General features: G+C 43.7%; 1 protein-coding gene across 1 annotated transcript in view; it reads left to right on the top strand.

Annotated features, from left to right (window-relative positions):
- Nucleotides 1-19,983, top strand: part of unc5b (unc-5 netrin receptor B) — a gene marked incomplete at both ends in the record, with an annotated part of 88,507 nt that overhangs the window by 27,475 nt on the left and 41,049 nt on the right. Inside the window, one exon of the mRNA XM_084196796.1 lies at nucleotides 9,233-9,265. Within this exon, the coding sequence (XP_084052922.1) occupies nucleotides 9,233-9,265 (33 nt within the window). The remainder of the gene's footprint in view (nucleotides 1-9,232; nucleotides 9,266-19,983) is intronic.

The following is a 19,983-nucleotide window of genomic DNA, read 5'->3' as shown; positions in this document are numbered from 1 at the left end:
GAGTCATCAAGCCACGGAGCTGGAGGGGAGGACCGAGCCGGCCGGGAGGATAGGGGACACAGAGAGTCAAAGGATGCAGAAAGGGAGGAGAGGAGGGTTGAGGAGGCAGAATCAGGAGATTGGAGGGAGAAGGATTGAGCAGAGGGAAGAGATGATAGGATGGAAGAGGAGAGAGTAGTGGGAGAGAGAGAGCGAAGGTTGCGGCGGCGCATTACCATCTGTGTAGGGGCAGAGTGAGTAGTGTGGGAGGAGAGCGAGAGAGAAAAGGAAACAAAGTAGTGGTCGGAGACATGGAGGGGAGTTGCAGTGAGATTAGTAGAGGAGCAGCATCTAGTGAAGATGAGGTCAAGCGTATTGCCTGCCTTGTGAGTAGGGGGGGACGGTGAGAGGGTGAGGTCAAAAGAGGAGAGGAGTGGAAAGAAGGAGGCAGAGAGAAATGAGTCAAATGTGGACATAGGGAGGTTGAAATCCCCCAAAACTGTGAGGGGTGAGCCATCCTCAGGAAAGGAACTTATCAAGGCGTCAAGCTCATTGATGAACTCTCCAAGGGAACCTGGAGGGCGATAGATGACAAGGATATTAAGCTTAAATGGGCTAGTGACTGTGACAGCATGGAATTCAAATGAGGAGATAGACAGATGGGTTAGGGGAAAAATTGAGAATGTCCACTTGGGAGAGATGAGGATTCCTGTACCACCACCCCTCTGACCAGATCAGACTACAGTTGACCAGTTCAACTGTAGTCTGATACAAACATCAAATATATTATTATTAAGTAGTGTCATGCTAGTCAACTGCACATCCTCCACATACAGTGATGTCATACTCCTCCAATGACCCATTAATGATGCTTTTCAGGGCTGAGAAGCCCGCTGCTTCCTGCAGGGTAAAAAATCTCACTCAAGGCATCATCCTCCCCCACAAAAGCAAACGTCATCTATATAACAAAATACCAACATTAACAATTGTAATTCAGCCTGAAATGTACATTTATAGTACTGAGTTTATCAACAAGTGAATGACTTACCTGAATGGATTCAGAGAGCCGGAATCTCCTTATCCGCTCTCTCCTATCCGAGTATTTCCTTTAGTAGTGGTTTCTTTGCAGCAATTCGACCATGAAGGCCTGATTCACGCAGTCTCCTCTGAACAGTTGATGTTGAGATGTGTCTGTTACTTGAACTCTGTGAAGCATTTATTTGGGCTGTAATTTCTGAGGCTGGTAATTCTAATGAACTTATTCTCTGTAGCAGAGGTAACTCTGGGTAAGTCGCTCTGGATAAGAGCGTCTGCTAAATGACGTAAATGTAAATGTCTTCCATTCCTGTGGCGGTCCTTATGAGAGCCAGTTTCATCATAGCGCTTGATGGTTTTTGCGACTGCACTTGAAGAAACGTTCAAAGTTGTTGACATTTTCCGTATTTATAGACCTTCATGTCTTAAATTAATGATGGGCTGTTGTTTCTCTTTGCTTATTTGAGCTGTTCTTGCCATAATATGGACTTGGTCTTTTACCAAATAGGGCTATCTTCTGTATACCCCCCTACCTTGTCACAACACAACTGATTGGCTCAAACGCATTAAGAATTAAAGAAATTCCACAAATTAACTTTTAAGAAGGTTAATTGAAATGCATTCCAGGTGACTACCTCATGAAGGTGGTTGAGAGAATGCCAAGAGTGTGCAAAGCTGTCATTTTAAAAAAATGTAACCTTTATTTAACTAGGCAAGTCAGTTAAGAACAGATTCTTATTTACAATGACGGCCTACACCGGCCAAACCCGGATGACGCTGGGCCAATTGTGCCCCCGCCCTATGGGACTCCCAATCACGGCCAGTTGTGATGCAGCCTGGAATTGAACCAGGGGGTCTGTAGTGACGCCTCAAGCACTGAGATGCAGTGCCTTAGACCGCTGCGCCACTCGGGAGCCCAAGGCAAAGGGTGGCTATTTGAAGAATTTGTTTAACACTTTTTTGGTTACTACATGATTCCATATGTGTTATTTCATAGTTTTGATGTCTTCACTATTATTCTACAATGTAGAAAATAGTAAAAGAATTAAGAAACACCCTTGAATGAGTAGGTTGACCAGTAGTGTATCATTCATTCATGTACAGGCTAACAACACCCACTCACTATATACACTGCTCAAAGAAATAAAGGGAACACTTAAACAACACAATGTAACTCCAAGTCAATCACACTTCTGTGAAATCAAACTGTCCACTTAGGAAGCAACACTGATTGACAATACATTTCACATGCTGTTGTGCAAATGGAATAGACAACAGGTGGAAATTATAGGCAATTAGCAAGACACCCCTAATAAAGGACTGGTTTTGCAGGTGGTGACCACAGACCACTTCTCAGTTCCTATGCTTCCTGGCTGATGTTTTGGTCACTTTTGAATGCTGGCGGTGCTTTCACTCTAGTGGTAGCATGAGACGGAGTCTACAACCCACACAAGTGGCTCAGGTAGTGCAGCTCATCCAGGATGGCACATCAATGCGAGCTGTGGGAAGAAGGTTTGCTGTGTCTGTCAGCGTAGTGTCCAGAGCATGGAGGCACTACCAGGAGACAGGCCAGTACATCAGGAGACGTGGAGGAGGCCGTAGGAGGGCAACAACCCAGCAGCAGGACTGCTACCTCCGCCTTTGTGCAAGGAGGAGCAGGAGGAGCACTGCCAGAGCCCTGCAAAATGACCTCCAGCAGGCCACAAATGTGCATGTGTCTGCTCAAACGGTCAGAAACAGACTCCATGAGGGTGGTATGAGGGCCCGACGTCCACAGGTGGGGGTTGTGCTTACAGCCCAACACCGTGCAGGACGTTTGGCATTTGCCAGATAACACCAAGATTGGCAAATTCGCCACTGGCGCCCTGTGCTCTTCACAGATGAAAGCAGGTTCACACTGAGCACGTGACAGACGTGACAGAGTCTGGAGACGCCGTGGAGAACGTTCTGCTGCCTGCAACATCCTCCAGCATGACCGGTTTGGCGGTGGGTCAGTCATGGTGTGGGGTGGCATTTCTTTGGGGGGCCGCACAGCCCTCCATGTGCTCGCCAGAGGTAGCCTGACTGCCATTAGGTACCGAGATGAGATCCTCAGACCCCTTGTGAGACCATATGCTGGTGCGGTTGGCCCTGGGTTCCTCCTAATGCAAGACAATGCTAGACCTCATGTGGCTGGAGTGTGTCAGCAGTTCCTGCAAGAGGAAGGCATTGATGCTATGGACTGGCCCGCCCGTTCCCCAGACTTGAATCCAATTGAGCACATCTGGGACATCATGTCTCGCTCCATCCACCAACGCCACATTGCACCACAGACTGTCCAGGAGTTGGCGGATGCTATAGTCCAGGTCTGGGAAGAGATCCCTCAGGAGACCACCTGCCACCTCATCAGGAGCATGCCCAGGCGTTGTAGGGAGGTCATACAGGCACGTGGAGGCCACACACACTACTGAGCCTCATTTTGACTTGTTTTAAGGACATTACATCAAAGTTGGATCAGCCTGTAGTGTGTTTTTCCACTTTAATTTTGAGGGTGACTCCAAATCCAGACCTCCATGGGTTAATACATTTGATTTCCATTGATACTTTTTGTGTGATTTTGTTGTCAGCACATTCAACTATGTAAAGAAAAAAGTATTTAATAAGATGATTTCATTCATTCAGATCTAGGATGTGTTATTTTAATGTTCCCTTTATTTTTTTGAGCAGTGTATATCTCTCTTTCATGTACAGACTAACAACACCCACTCACTATATATATCTCTCATTCATGTACAGGCTAACAACACCTCTCTCTATATATCTCTCTTTCATGTACAGGCTAACAACACCTCTCTCTATATATCTCTCATTCATGTACAGGCTAACAACACCTCTCTATATATATATCTCTCATTCATGTACAGGCTAACAACACCTCTCTCTATATATCTCTCTTTCATGTACAGGCTAACAACACCTCTCTCTATATATATCTCTCTTTCATGTACAGGCTAACAACACCCACTCACTATATATATATCTCATTCATGTACAGGCTAACAACACCTCTCTCTATATATCTCTCTTTCATGTACAGGCTAACAACACCCACTCACTATATATATCTCTCATTCATGTACAGGCTAACAACACCTCTCACTATATATATCTCTCATTCATGTACAGGCTAACAACACCTCTCTATATATATATCTCATTCATGTACAGGCTAACAACACCTCTCTCTATATATCTCTCTTTCATGTACAGGCTAACAACACCTCTCTCTATATATCTCTCATTCATGTACAGGCTAACAACACCTCTCTCTATATATCTCTCATTCATGTACAGGCTAACAACACCTCTCTCTATATATATATCTCTCATTCATGTACAGGCTAACAACACCTCTCTCTATATATATCTCTTTCATGTACAGGCTAACAACACCTCTCTCTATATATCTCTCTTTCATGTACAGGCTAACAACACCCACTCACTATATATATCTCTCATTCATGTACAGGCTAACAACACCTCTCACTATATATATCTCTCATTCATGTACAGGCTAACAACACCTCTCTCTATATATCTCTCATTCATGTACAGGCTAACAACACCTCTCTCTATATATCTCTCATTCATGTACAGGCTAACAACACCTCTCTCTATATATCTCTCATTCATGTACAGGCTAACAACACCTCTCTCTATATATATATCTCTCATTCATGTACAGGCTAACAACACCTCTCTCTATATATATCTCTTTCATGTACAGGCTAACAACACCTCTCTCTATATATCTCTCTTTCATGTACAGGCTAACAACACCTCTCTCTCTATATATATATCTCATTCATGTACAGGCTAACAACATCATCACACTCTCTCACTCTCTCTCTCTCTCTATATATATATATATATATATATATATATATATATATATATATATATATATATATATATATATATAGTTGAAGTCGGAAGTTTACGTACACTTAGGTTGGAGTCATTAAAACTCGTTTTTCAACCACTCCACAAATGTCTTGTTAACAAACTATAGTTTTGGCAAGTCGGTTAGGACATCTACTTTGTGCATGACACAAGTAATCTTGTGTATACAGACAGATTATTTCACTTATAATTCACTGTATCACAATTCCAGTGGGTCAGAAGTTTACATACACTAAGTTGACTGTGCCTTTAAACGCTTGGAAAATTCCAGGAAATGATGTCATGGCTTTAGAAGCTTCTGATAGGCCAATTACATTTATATTTAGGTCGTTTAGCAGACGCTCTTATCCAGAGTGACTTACAGTTAATGAATGCATACATATATATACATATATTTTTTTGGGGGGGGGAAACGAACCCACATCCCTGCCGGCCAAACCCTCCCCTACCTTGGACGACGCTGGACCAATTGTGCGCCGCCCATGAGTCTCCCGGTCGCAGCCGGCTGCGACAGAGCCTGGACTCGAACCAGGATCTCTAGTGGCACAGCTAGCACTGCGATGCAGTGCCTTAGACCACTGCGCCACAAATGACATCATTTGAGTCAATTGGAGGTGTACCTGTGGATGTATTTCAAGGCCTACCTTCAAACTCAGTGCCTCTTTGCTTGACATCATGGGACAATCAAAATAAATCAGCCAAGACCTCAGAAAAAAAATTGTAGACCTCCACAAGTCTGGTTCATCCTTGGGAGCAATTTCCAAACGCCTGAAGGTACCACGTTCATCTGTACAAACAATAGTACGCAAGTATAAACACCATGGGACCACGCAGCCGTCATACCGCTCAGGAAGGAGACACGTTCTGTCTCCTAGAGATGAACGTACTTTGGTGTGAAAATCAATCCCAGAACAACAGCAAAGGACCTTGTGAAGATGCTGGAGGAAACAGGTACAAAAGTATCTATATCCACAGTAAAACGAGTCCTATATCGACATAACCTGAAAGGCCGCTCAGCAAGGAAGAAGCCACTGCTCCAAAACCGCCATAAAAAAGGCAGACTACGGTTTGCAACTGCACATGGGGACAAAGATCGTACTTTTTGGAGAAATGTCCTCTGGTCTGATGAAACAAAATTAGAACTGTTTGGCTATAATGACCATCGTTATGTTTGGAGGAAAAAGGGGGTGGCTTGCAAGCCGAAGAACACCATCCCAACCGTGAAGCACGGGGGTGGCAGCATCAAGCTGTGGGGGTGCTTTGCTGCAGGAGGAACTGGTGCACTTCACAAAATAGATGGCATCATGAGGAAGGAAAATTCGGTGGATATATTGAAGCAACATCTCAAGACATCAGTCAGGAAGTTAAAGCTTGGTCGCAAATGGGTCTTCCAAATGGACAATGACCCCAAGCATACTTCCAAAGTTGTGGCAAAATGGCTTAAGGACAACAAAGTCAAGGTATTGGAGTGGCCATCACAAAGCCCTGACCTCAATCCTATAGAAAATGTGTGGGCAGAACTGAAAAAGCGTGTGCAAGCAAGGACGCCTACAAACCTGACTCAGTTACACCAGCTCTGTCAGGAGGAATGGGCCAAAATTCCCCCAACTTATTGTGGGAAGCTTGTGGAAGGCTACCCGAAACGTTTGACCCAAGTTAAACAATTTAAAGGCAATGCTACCAAATACTAATTGACTGTATGTAAACTTCTGACCCACTGGGAATGTGATGAAATAAATAAAAGCTGAAATAAATCATTCTCTCTACTATTATTCTGACATTTCACATTCTTAAAATAAAGTGGTGATCCTAACTGAGTTAAGACAGGGAATTTTTACTAGGATTAAATGTCAGGAATTGTGAAAAACTGAGTTTAAATGTATTTGGCTAAGGTGTATGTAAACTTCCGACTTCAACTGTAAATGCTGAGGATATGGCTTTTGCAAGCGCCAACATCCCTCTGAAAAAAGTTGACAATCCCAAAATGCACACATTCATTAACACACGTAAAGAACGGAGGCGGAGTCTGGTAAAAAACAACAAAGACACCCAAGACCAATGTGTTCTTCTTATGCTGTAGAACAGATCGGTGAAGACGGTAGAAGTTGTTCTGGCTGACAGTGTATTTACAGGCAGTGAACTATTCAACAGCGTCAGAATATCTTTCCAGGGCTTTGTGCTGGTTGTAGAAACGTATCTCTCCAAATACTGCAATCTTAAGAGTTGGAGAAGTTGTTCGGTTGTTATTTCTATAGTAAATGTAAATAGCCATTTAATGTTCTGAAAATAGTCTACATTTCCCACCTCTACATTGTCTGATATAAAAACGCCCATCATACCCGTATGTTAAGAACAGACAACAAAATGCCCATCATACCCGTATGTTAAGAACAGACAACAAAATGCCCATCATACCCGTATGTTAAGAACAGACAACAAAATGCCCATCATACCCGTATGTTAAGAGCAGACAACAAAATGCCCATCATACCCGTATGTTAAGAACAGACAACAAAATGCCCATATGTTAAGAACAGACAACAAAATGCCCATCATACCCATATGTTAAGAACAGACAACAAAATGCCCATCATACCCGTATGTTAAGAACAGACAACAAAATGCCCATATGTTAAGAACAGACAACAAAATGCCCATCATACCCGTATGTTAAGAACAGACAACAAAATGCCCATCATACCCGTATGTTAAGAACAGACAACAAAATGCCCATCATACCCGTATGTTAAGAACAGACAACAAACAACAAAATGCCCATCATACCCGTATGTTAAGAACAGACAACAAAATGCCCATATGTTAAGAACAGACAACAAAATGCCCATCATACCCATATGTTAAGAACAGACAACAAAATGCCCATCATACCCATATGTTAAGAACAGACAACAAAATGCCCATCATACCCGTATGTTAAGAACAGACAACAAAATGCCCATCATACCCATATGTTAAGAACAGACAACAAAATGCCCATCATACCGTATGTTAAGAACAGACAACAAAATGCCCATCATACCCATATGTTCAGAACAGACAACAAAATTCCCATCATACCCATATGTTAAGAACAGACAACAAAATGCCCATCATACCCATATGTTAAGAACAGACAACAAAATGCCCATCATACCCGTATGTTAAGAACAGACAACAAAATGCCCATATGTTAAGAACAGACAACAAAATGCCCATCATACCCATATGTTAAGAACAGACAACAAAATGCCCATCATACCCATATGTTAAGAACAGACAACAAAATGCCCATCATACCCATATGTTAAGAACAGACAACAAAATGCCCATCATCCCGTATGTTAAGAACAGACAACAAAATGCCCATCATGCCCATATGTTAAGAACAGACAACAAAATGCCCATCATGCCCATATGTTAAGAACAGACAACAAAATGCTCATCATACCCGTATGTTAAGAACAGACAAGGAATACATTGTGAAATATTGTTGTTGATTGATGTTGTATTGTTATGTAAGGATGAGACTGTTTCACTATATCCTCCACAACCTTCTAAGGTCCAAGCATTATTCTGAGACAGCGTAATGTATTTTATAAATGTTTTCAGATGGCTGTCTATCCTGTCTTTTCATAGATAATCTAATGCTACATTTCAATTTTTGCATAATATATTGAATATACCCAACAGGCTTTTGGCGCGCTCTGTTTTTCAAGCGATATTCTGATTTATAATTGTTTTTATATTTTCTGGTTGGATTCATAGTCTCTCCCCTTTAACTGTCCTGACTACCGCATTTATTTAGCCTCCGGTGATCAGGGATGAAGTCTGGTAGAGAGGATCAGCTTGAGCAAAGTGAGGTGTAGAATCACTGATCTACAAATAGTATTCCCTGCTTTGTGCGATTAAAGATTAGTATGCTATGCATCCCCCTGGTTTAGGTGATCCCCCCCCACCATCAATCACACACAACCAGACATTGAATGATTGATTGAAGACAGCTCGTGTCAATTAAAGAGCATTTCCTAGGATTTTCTGCATGCAGCAAACCCAGTGGATAATGCTGGAAATACCGGTCAAAAATAATACAAAAAAGAATCACCCAAAACGCCCTACCTACGGGTCCTAATGTAGTGCACCACACACTGCCATTTGGAACGCACTCTCATTCTCATGATTTGACTTGAACCTTCATTTCCATCACTCCGTCCATCACTCCGTCCATCACTCCGTCCATCACTCCGTCTTTTCCTCTGTTCTTGTTTCGCCCGTACAGATAAAAAGGTTTCTGTCGAACATGCAACTCATCGTAAGTTCACCTCTCCATGACCTTTCACCTCTCCATGACCTTTCACCGTTCCATCACCTCACTCCTATGGCATACCGCGTCCCAAATGGCACCATATTCCCTATATAGTTCACTACTTTTCACCAGGACCCATAGGGATGAGGCCCGGTTTCCAAAGAGCATCATAGACCTTATCCCCATGGTTCTAAGATGAACTTAGCCTTAAGATGCTTTTGGGAAACCCTGGTGAATAAGGTGTCTTCACCCCCTCTGTCTCTGTCTCTGTCTCTGTCTCTGTCTCTGTCTCTCTCTCTCTCTCTCTCTCTCTCTCTCTCTCTCTCTCTCTCTCTCTCTCTCTCTCTCTCTCTCTCTCTCTCTCTCTCTCTCTCTCTCTCTCTCTCTCTCTCTCTCTCTCTCTCTCTCTCTCTCTCTCTCTCTCTCTCTCTCTCTCTCTCTCTCTCTCTCTCTCTCTCTCTCTCTCTCTCTCTCTCTGTGTGTGTGTGTGTGCGAAGTTAAGGAGTCATCGTAGCATATGTGCTGACCTGTAAACACACATCTGTGTAGAGACCCTATGTGTCTGTCCCACACCGTAATGTCGTCTCAGATGTACCTCACTGTAGACTCACCTCACTGTAAACTCACCTCACTGTAGACTCACCTCACTGTAGACTCACCTCACTGTAGACTCACCTCACTGTAGACTCACCTCACTGTAGACTCACCTCACTGTAGACTCACCTCACTGTAGACTCACCTCACTGTAAACTGCGTTCCCAAATGGCACCATTTTCTCCATAAATGGAACCCTGTGGACCCTGGTCAAAAGTAGTGCACTACATAGGGAATAGGGTGTTATTTGAGATGAAGCCTCACCTCACCCTCTTGTCCACCTTGTCTACCCTGGTTATAAATGTTGTCCAGTCTCGTCCACCTTGTCTAGCCTGGTTATAAATGTTGTCCAGTCTCGTCCACCTTGTCTACCCTGGTTATAAATGTTGTCCAGTCTCGTCCACCTTTTCTACCCTGGTTATGAATGTTGTCCAGTCTTGTCCAGTCTGTCAACTCTGAGACAGTAGCGCAAGGCTTTGAACCAAAGAGCCGAGGTTGAACCCTTAAGACAGTTACGACATGGTAGAGTGGACAGGGCTTTGAGGTTATGACATGGGCTGAACTTGGGCGTGCTATATTTTACATTCAAAAGGCAAAAAATATTACTGTTATCATTCAACACAGTTATGACATGGGCTGAATCTCAAACCGACGACTTTGAGCACTCGATATGCATGTCAATCTCAAATGCTAGTTGCGCCCTTCTGAAGCTTCTTTATGGAGTGGGTACCTTATGCCGACTCTGCGCCCTTGGCAGCAACTTCTTCCCATGAATCTTAGAATGTTAACTAGCAACAACAGTCACTACTACGTCACCCTCAAAAATAGTCAAAATAAATCAACATATCTGTAATTAATTTTGAAGTTTAATTTCGAGTGTCACGATCGTTGATTAAGTAGTCAGACCAAGGTGCAGTGTGGAATGCATCCATGTTTATTAACTAAGTTAACACACGACAAAACAACAAAAGCAACGTAACGTGAAGCTCACAATGGCTACACACAAACAAGCCAAACAAGAGTCAAGATCCCACAACATAGGTAGGCAAAATGGCTACCTAATTATGATCCCCAATCAGAGACAACGATCGACAGCTGCCTCTGATTGGGAACCACACCCGGCCAACATAGAAATAGAACATCATAGATATTCACAATACATAGATATTCACACCCTGACCAAACCAGCTAGCGAACTCTATGTCAGGGCGTGACATCGAGATCTTAGTCACGCGATTATTAATCTAGCTAAGGAGTTTAGTGTGTTTCTGAAGTTTGATCATGTACACGAAAACCTGTCCATTATTATCATATATGAAACGAAAGAGAAGCTAACCAATCAGCTAGTGGTGCAACACTAAATGCAATGCTCCTTCCATAAGCAAGCTAACTAGCTACTGTAGGAATATTATTTTATCACAATTAACGAGTTTAAATGAAGCAGCAAACAGCCTGCTCTGTCCCAAGTCAGTACGAGGCAGTAGACCAGGGTTCGTCAACTCCGGTCCTGGAGGGCCGAGACACCTCTGGTTTTCATCCTCTCCTTCTAAATCAGGGGCTAATTCAGACCTGGGACACCAGGGTTCGTCAACTCCGGTCCTGGAGGGCCGAGACACCTCTGGTTTTCATCCTCTCCTTCTAATCAGGGGCTAATTCAGACCTGGGACACCAGGTGAGTGCAATTAACTACCAGGTAGAAATAAAAAACAGAAGTGTTTCGGCCCTCCAGGACCGTAATGGAAGAACCCTGCAGGACAGTATATCTAGCCTGCTGCTGCGCTGTGCGTTTAGCTGACCCAATGTTACAACGTAGTGATTGGTGCTTTGGAAACATGCTGAAGTACGGACTGACTGCTGGGAACATGTCTACAACTTCATCAGCAAGCTGTCAAACTATCGGAAATGAGGGACACGCTATTTTTTTGTTTGCCCCAGGTCCCCAGGTCCCCATGTGTCTGCCCCAGGTCCCCAGTCCCCAGGTCCCCAGTCCCCATGTGTCTGCCCCAGGTCCCCAGTCCCCATGTGTCTGCCCCAGGTCCCCAGGTCCCCAGTCCCCATGTGTCTGCCCCAGGTCCCCAGTCCCCATGTGTCTGCCCCAGGTCCCCAGGTCCCCAGTCCCCATGTGTCTGCCCCAGGTCCCCAGTCCCCATGTGTCTGCCCCAGGTCCCCAGGTCCCCAGTCCCCATGTGTCTGCCCCAGGTCCCCAGTCCCCATGTGTCTGCCCCAGGTCCCCAGTCCCCATGTGTCTGCCCCAGGTCCCCAGTCCCCATGTGTCTGCCCCAGGTCCCCAGTCCCCATGTGTCTGCCCCAGGTCCCCAGTCCCCATGTGTCTGCCCCAGGTCCCCAGTCCCCATGTGTCTGCCCCAGGTCCCCAGTCCCCATGTGTCTGCCCCAGGTCCCCAGGTCCCCAGTCCCCATGTGTCTGCCCCAGGTCCCCAGTCCCCATGTGTCTGCCCCAGGTCCCCAGTCCCCATGTGTCTGCCCCAGGTCCCCAGTCCCCATGTGTCTGCCCCAGGTCCCCAGTCCCCATGTGTCTGCCCCAGGTCCCCAGTCCCCATGTGTCTGCCCCAGGTCCCCAGGTCCCCAGTCCCCATGTGTCTGCCCCAGGTCCCCAGTCCCCATGTGTCTGCCCCAGGTCCCCAGGTCCCCAGTCCCCATGTGTCTGCCCCAGGTCCCCAGTCCCCATGTGTCTGCCCCAGGTCCCCAGGTCCCCAGTCCCCATGTGTCTGCCCCAGGTCCCCAGGTCCCCAGTCCCCATGTGTCTGCCCCAGGTCCCCAGGTCCCCAGTCCCCATGTGTCTGCCCCAGGTCCCCAGTCCCCATGTGTCTGCCCCAGGTCCCCAGGTCCCCAGTCCCCATGTGTCTGCCCCAGGTCCCCAGGTCCCCAGTCCCCATGTGTCTGCCCCAGGTCCCCAGTCCCCATGTGTCTGCCCCAGGTCCCCAGGTCCCCAGTCCCCATGTGTCTGCCCCAGGTCCCCAGTCCCCATGTGTCTGCCCCAGGTCCCCAGGTCCCCAGTCCCCATGTGTCTGCCCCAGGTCCCCAGGTCCCCAGTCCCCATGTGTCTGCCCCAGGTCCCCAGTCCCCATGTGTCTGCCCCAGGTCCCCAGTCCCCATGTGTCTGCCCCTGGTCCCCTGGTCCCCAGTCCCCATGTGTCTGCCCCAGGTCCCCAGTCCCCATGTGTCTGCCCCAGGTCCCCAGGTCCCCAGTCCCCATGTGTCTGCCCCAGGTCCCCAGGTCCCCAGTCCCCATGTGTCTGCCCCAGGTCCCCAGGTCCCCAGTTCCCATGCGTCTGCCCCAGGTCCCCAGGTCCCTAGTCCCCATGTGTCTGCCCCAGGTCCCCAGTCCCCATGTGTCTGCCCCAGGTCCCCAGGTCCCCAGTCCCCATGTGTCTGCCCCAGGTCCCCAGAGCCAGTGTTTAATAGCGAGTGAGTCATGCTACAAGACAGGTCGGGTGGACAGGGCTTTGAGATTGAACCCTTAACACAGTTACGACATGGTAGAGTGGACAGGGCTTGAGAGTAGAGTAAGGCTGAGTGGTCTGTGTCTGAAAAATACTACTAGCCATCAAATCCTTGCTTCCTCCGTCCTTGCTTCCTCTCAAAGCCCATTGGAGGAGAGGATCCAAGGTCCCTCCTTCAGACTTCTTAATCAGCTTTTGAATTGACACCTCTCTTACCTTACATAACAAATGAATCTAGCTCCCCTAAATCAAATATTTTTATTTTAATCCACTTTTTAGACTAGAAATATAATTATTAATGTAGTTGAAAGAAGCAAGTATCCCAAAAATGTTTAGTCTCTAAAGACTAAATCAGAAGTTGGAACACTCTTCATTGTTTTGGAAGTGAACTAACCATACAAATATAATTCCTAAAACGGACTTCCGCATTCAGGTCAATGGGTAGTGCTGATAATTCAGGTCAATGGGTAGTGATGATAATTCAGGTCAATGGGTAGTGTGATAATTCAGGTCAATGGGTAGTGTGATAATTCAGGTCAATGGGTAGTGATGATAATTCAGGTCTATGGGTAGTGATGATAATTCAGGTCAATGGGTAGTGCTGATAATTCAGGTCAATGGGTAGTGTGATAATTCAGGTCAATGGGTAGTGATGATAATTCAGGTCTATGGGTAGTGATGATAATTCAGGTCAATGGGTAGTGCTGATAATTCAGGTCAATGGGTAGTGATGATAATTCAGGTCTATGGGTAGTGATGATAATTCAGGTCAATGGGTAGTGTGATAATTCAGGTCAATGGGTAGTGATGATAATTCAGGTCAATGGGTAGTGATGATAATCCAGGTCAATGGGTAGTGTTGATAATTCAGGTCAATGGGTAGTGATGATAATTCATGTCAATGGGTAGTGCTGATAATTCAGGTCAATGGGTAGTGATGATAATTCAGGTCAATGGGTAGTGATGATAATTCATGTCAATGGGTAGTGTGATAATTCAGGTCATTGGTTAGTGTGATAATTCAGGTCAATGGGTAATGTGATAATTCAGGTCAATGGGTAGTGATGATAATTCAGGTCTATGGGTATTGATGATAATTCAGGTCAATGGGTAGTGATGATAATTCAGGTCTATGGGTAGTGATGATAATTCAGGTCAATGGGTAGTGATGATAATTCAGGTCTATGGGTAGTGATGATAATTCAGGTCAATGGGTAGTGATGATAATTCATGTCAATGGGTAGTGCTGATAATTCAGGTCAATGGGTAGTGATTATAATTCAGGTCAATGGGTAGTGATGATAATTCAGGTCATTGGTTAGTGTGATAATTCAGGTCAATGGGTAGTGTGATAATTCAGGTCAATGGGTAGTGATGATAATTCAGGTCTATGGGTAGTGATGATAATTCAGGTCTATGGGTAGTGATGATAATTCAGGTCTATGGGTAGTGATGATAATTCAGGTCAATGGGTAGTGATGATAATTCAGGTCAATGGGTAGTGATGATAATTCATGTCAATGGGTAGTGCTGATAATTCAGGTCAATGGGTAGTGATTATAATTCAGGTCAATGGGTAGTGATGATAATTCAGGTCATTGGTTAGTGTGATAATTCAGGTCAATGGGTAGTGTGATAATTCAGGTCAATGGGTAGTGATGATAATTCAGGTCTATGGGTAGTGATGATAATTCAGGTCTATGGGTAGTGATGATAATTCAGGTCTATGGGTAGTGATGATAATTCAGGTCAATGGGTAGTGATGATAATTAATGTCAATGGGTAGTGCTGATAATTCAGGTCAATGGGTAGTGATGATAATTCATGTCAATGGGTAGTGCTGATAATTCAGGTCAATGGGTAGTGATTATAATTCAGGTCAATGGGTAGTGATGATAATTCAGGTCATTGGTTAGTGTGATAATTCAGGTCAATGGGTAGTGTGATAATTCAGGTCAATGGGTAGTGATGATAATTCAGGTCTATGGGTAGTGATGATAATTCAGGTCTATGGGTAGTGATGATAATTCAGGTCTATGGGTAGTGATGATAATTCAGGTCAATGGGTAGTGATGATAATTCAGGTCAATGGGTAGTGATGATAATTCATGTCAATGGGTAGTGCTGATAATTCAGGTCAATGGGTAGTGATTATAATTCAGGTCAATGGGTAGTGATGATAATTCAGGTCATTGGTTAGTGTGATAATTCAGGTCAATGGGTAGTGTGATAATTCAGGTCAATGGGTAGTGATGATAATTCAGGTCTATGGGTAGTGTGATAATTCAGGTCTATGGGTAGTGATGATAATTCAGGTCTATGGGTAGTGATGATAATTCAGGTCAATGGGTAGTGATGATAATTAATGTCAATGGGTAGTGCTGATAATTCAGGTCAATGGGTAGTGATGATAATTCAGGTCAATTGGTAGTGATGATAATTCAGGTCAATGGGTAGTGATGATAATTCAGGTCATTGGGTAGTGTGATCATTCAGGTCATTGGGTAGTGTGATAATTCAGGTCAATGGGTAGTGTGATAATTCAGGTCAATGGGTAGTGCTGATAATTCAGGTCAATGGGTAGTGATGATAATTCAGGTCTATGGGTAGTGATGATAATTCAGGTCAATGGGTAGTGATGATAATTCAGGTCTATGGGTAGTGATGATAATTCAGGTCAATGGGTAGTGATGATAATTCATGTCAATGGGTAGTGATGATAATTCATGTTAATGGGTAGTGCTGATAATTCAGGTCAATGGGTAGTGATGATAATTCAGGTCAATGGGTAGTGATGATAATTCAGGTCAATGGGTAGTGATGATAATTCAGGTCATTGGTTAGTGTGATAATTCAGGTCAATTGGTAGTATGATAATTCAGGTCAATGGGTAGTGGTGATAATTCAGGTCAATGGGTAGTGATGATAATTCAGGTCAATGGGTAGTGATGATAATTCAGGTCAATGGGTAGTGATGATAATTCAGGTCAATGGGTAGTGATGATAATTCAGGTCAATGGGTAGTGATGATAATTCAGGTCAATGGGTAGTGATGATAATTCAGGTCAATTGGTAGTGATGATAATTCAGGTCAATGGGTAGTGATGATAATTCAGGTCTATGGGTAGTGTGATAATTCAGGTCAATGGGTAGTGTGATAATTCAGGTCAATGGGTAGTGTGATAATTCAGGTCAATGGGTAGTGATGATAATTCAGGTCAATGGGTAGTGATGATAATTCAGGTCTATGGGTAGTGATGATAATTCAGGTCTATGGGTAGTGATGATAATTCAGGTCTATGGGTAGTGATGATAATTCAGGTCTATGGGTAGTGATGATAATTCAGGTCTATGGGTAGTGATGATAATTCAGGTCAATGGGTAGTGCTGATAATTCAGGTCAATGGGTAGTGATGATAATTCAGGTCAATGGGTAGTGATGATAATTCAGGTCAATGGGTAGTGATGATAATTCAGGTCAATGGGTAGTGAGATAATTCAGGTCAATGGGTAGTGATGATAATTCAGGTCAATGGGTTGTGGTGATAATTCAGGTCAATGGGTAGTGATGATAATTCAGGTCAATGGGTAGTGATGATAATTCAGGTCTATGGGTAGTGGTGATAATTCAGGTCATTCAGGTCTATGGGTAGTGGTGATAATTCAGGTCATTCAGGTCTATGGGTAGTAGTGATAATTCAGGTCATTCAGGTCTATGGGTACTGATGATAATTCAGGTCAATGGGTAGTGATGATAATTCAGGTCAATGGGTAGTGGTGATAATTCAGGTCAATGGGTAGTGATGATAATTCAGGTCAATGGGTAGTGATGATAATTCAGGTCTATGGGTAGTGGTGATAATTCAGGTCATTCAGGTCTATGGGTAGTGATGATAATTCTGTCTTTGGTAACAACCTAAGATCATTGTAAAGGTGCAGTTATAAGGAATGTGCAGCAAATAGATTTCCATATAACATTATAATAATATAATATATAAGACATTATGTTTGCATAATTCATTCTTAGGGCTGTGGTGGTCATGACATTTTGTCAGCCGGTTATTGTCATGCAAAAGACTGCCGGTCTCACTGGTTAGGACATCTACTTTGTGCATGACACAAGTAATTTTTTTCAACAATTGTTTACAGACAGATTATTTCACTTATAATTCACTGTATTACAATTCCAGTGGGTCAGAAGTTTACATACACTAAGTTGACTGTGCCTTTAAACAGCTTGGAAAATTCCAGAAAATTATGTCATGGCTTTAGAAGCTTCTGATAGGCTAATTGATATCATTTGAGTCAATTGGAGGTGTACCTGTGGATGTATTTCAAGGCCTACCTTCAAACTCAGTGCCTCTTTGCTTGACATCATGGGAAAAGAAATCAGCCAAGACCTCAGAAAAAAAATTGTAGACGTCCACAAGTCTGGTTCATCCTTGGGAGCAATTTCCAAACGCCTGAAGGTACCACGTTCATCTGTACAAACATTAGTACGCAAGTATAAACACCATTTGACCACAGAGCCATCATACCGCTCAGGAAGGAGACGCGTTCTGTCTCCTAGAGATGAACGTACTTTGGTGCGAAAAGTGCAAATCAATCCCAGAACAACAGCAAAGGACCTTGTGAAGATGCTGGAGGAAACAGGTACAAAAGTATCTATATCCACAGTAAAACGAGTCCTATATCGACATAACCTGAAAGGCCGCTCAGCAAGGAAGAAGCCACTGCTCCAAAATCGCCATAAGAAAGCCAGACTACGGTTTGCAACTGCACATGGGGACAAAGATCGTACTTTTTGGAGTAATGTTCTCTGGTCTGATGAAACAAAAATAGAACTGTTTGGCCATAATGACCGTCGTTATGTTTGGAGGAAAAAGGGGGTTGCTTGCAAGCCGAAGTACACCATCCCAACCGTGAAGCACGGGGGTGGCAGCATCATGCTGTGGGGGTGCTTTGCTGCAGGAGGGACTGGTGCACTTCACAAAATAGATGGCATCATGAGGAAGGAAAATTATGTGGATATATTGAAGCAACATCTCAAGACATCAATCAGGAAGTTAAAGCTTGGTCGCAAATGGGTCTTCCAAATGGACAATGATCCGAAGCATACTTCCAAAGTTGTGGAAAAATGGCTTAAGGACAACAAAGTCAAGGTATTGGAGTAGCCATCACAAATCCCTGACCTCAATCCTATAGAAAATGTGTTGGCAGAACTGAAAAAGCGTGTGCGAGCAAGGAGGCCTACAAACCTGACTCAGTTACACCAGCTCTGTCAGGAGGAATGGGCCAAAATTCACCCAACTTATTGTGGGAAGCTTGTGGAAGGCTACCCAAAAGGTTTGACCCAAGTTAAACAATTTAAAGGCAATGCTACCAAATACTATTTGAGTGTATGTAAACTTCTGACCCACTGGGAATGTGATGAAAGAAATAAAAACTTAAATAAATAATTCTCTCTACTATTATTCTGACATTTCACATTCTTAAAATAAAGTGGTGATCCTAACTGACCTAAGACAGGGCATTTTTACTAGGATTAAATGTCAGGAATTGTGAAAAACTGAGTTTAAATGTATTTGGCTAAGGTGTATGTAAACTTCCGACTTCAACTGTAAGTCCCGTGCCATTATTTTATATTATATGATTTCATAGTAAGAAGAATATAATTGAACTTAATTGAGCTTAATTGAGCTGAATAAAATAGAAAGGATATTCTTCCCATTCTGGAGCGAGTGAGCATATGAAGGCTATGTTGAGCGTAAAAGTGATCATTTGAAACAGGTCCTATATGCTAGATTTAGAGTTATTTGTTAACTTTAGATGTTAATGATGCAAACCTTAGAATATCTTAGAAATCAAAACATATCTGGGCTGCATTATGCGACTATAGGCTATTGATGATTTGAGAAAGTCAAAAAAAAAGCTTGCCCTCTGTTCCTCGCCTCAGGCTGCACACGCTGTTCTCTCATCAAGTGATCATATTTTCATCCATCAGACTATTCTCAATTTTAATATTGTCTTTACTAATATGTTAAATTAGTTTCGATTTAGAATGGCCCATTATCAAATGGCAGGAACAGGGGCAGGGGAAAAAAAAGACATGGCATCCGCCTATGCATTTGAATAGCAAATGGAAGCCGCTTTCCCGCCTGTTCGTTCAGGTAGGCCACTCCCTCCGGTTATTTCACTCCATGCATCAACCACTGTTTGAGGAGCATGCAGTCTCTCTCTGAGCGACGGGTGATATTCAGCCCAAACTCTGTATGCCAGTGGGCTCCCCAACCTTGTTCCTACCAGCTACCAAGTGCTTAATTCGGGGAACATGGAAAGTAACATGTTTTTCACAAAGAAACATATTTCATTAAACTGTTGACAGCTCTGTTGGACTAAGTAATGAAGGAGAGGAGATGGAAACGCACAGTGGTGAGATATTCTGTAGCTAACGGTAACCTAATGTGTCACCCTGTTACTAGGCTATTCAAAATCAAATTCCCTGTTACTAGGCTATTCAAAATCAAATACAAATGCCCTATTACTAGGCTATTCAAAATGGAATACAAATTCACTATAATTGTAGGCCAACTCTAAGCCGCCCTGCACAATCAATGAACCAACAGCATCGCCTAGGCCTATACGTTCTCTCCCAATGAACCAACAGCA

Source organism: Coregonus lavaretus (assembly GCF_964263955.1).
Source record: "Coregonus lavaretus genome assembly, contig: HAP1_SCAFFOLD_2107, whole genome shotgun sequence".
Classification (NCBI taxonomy): domain Eukaryota; kingdom Metazoa; phylum Chordata; class Actinopteri; order Salmoniformes; family Salmonidae; genus Coregonus; species Coregonus lavaretus.
The sequence above is the reverse complement of the archived record's forward strand: the minus strand, read 5'-3'. Positions and strand labels throughout refer to the sequence as shown.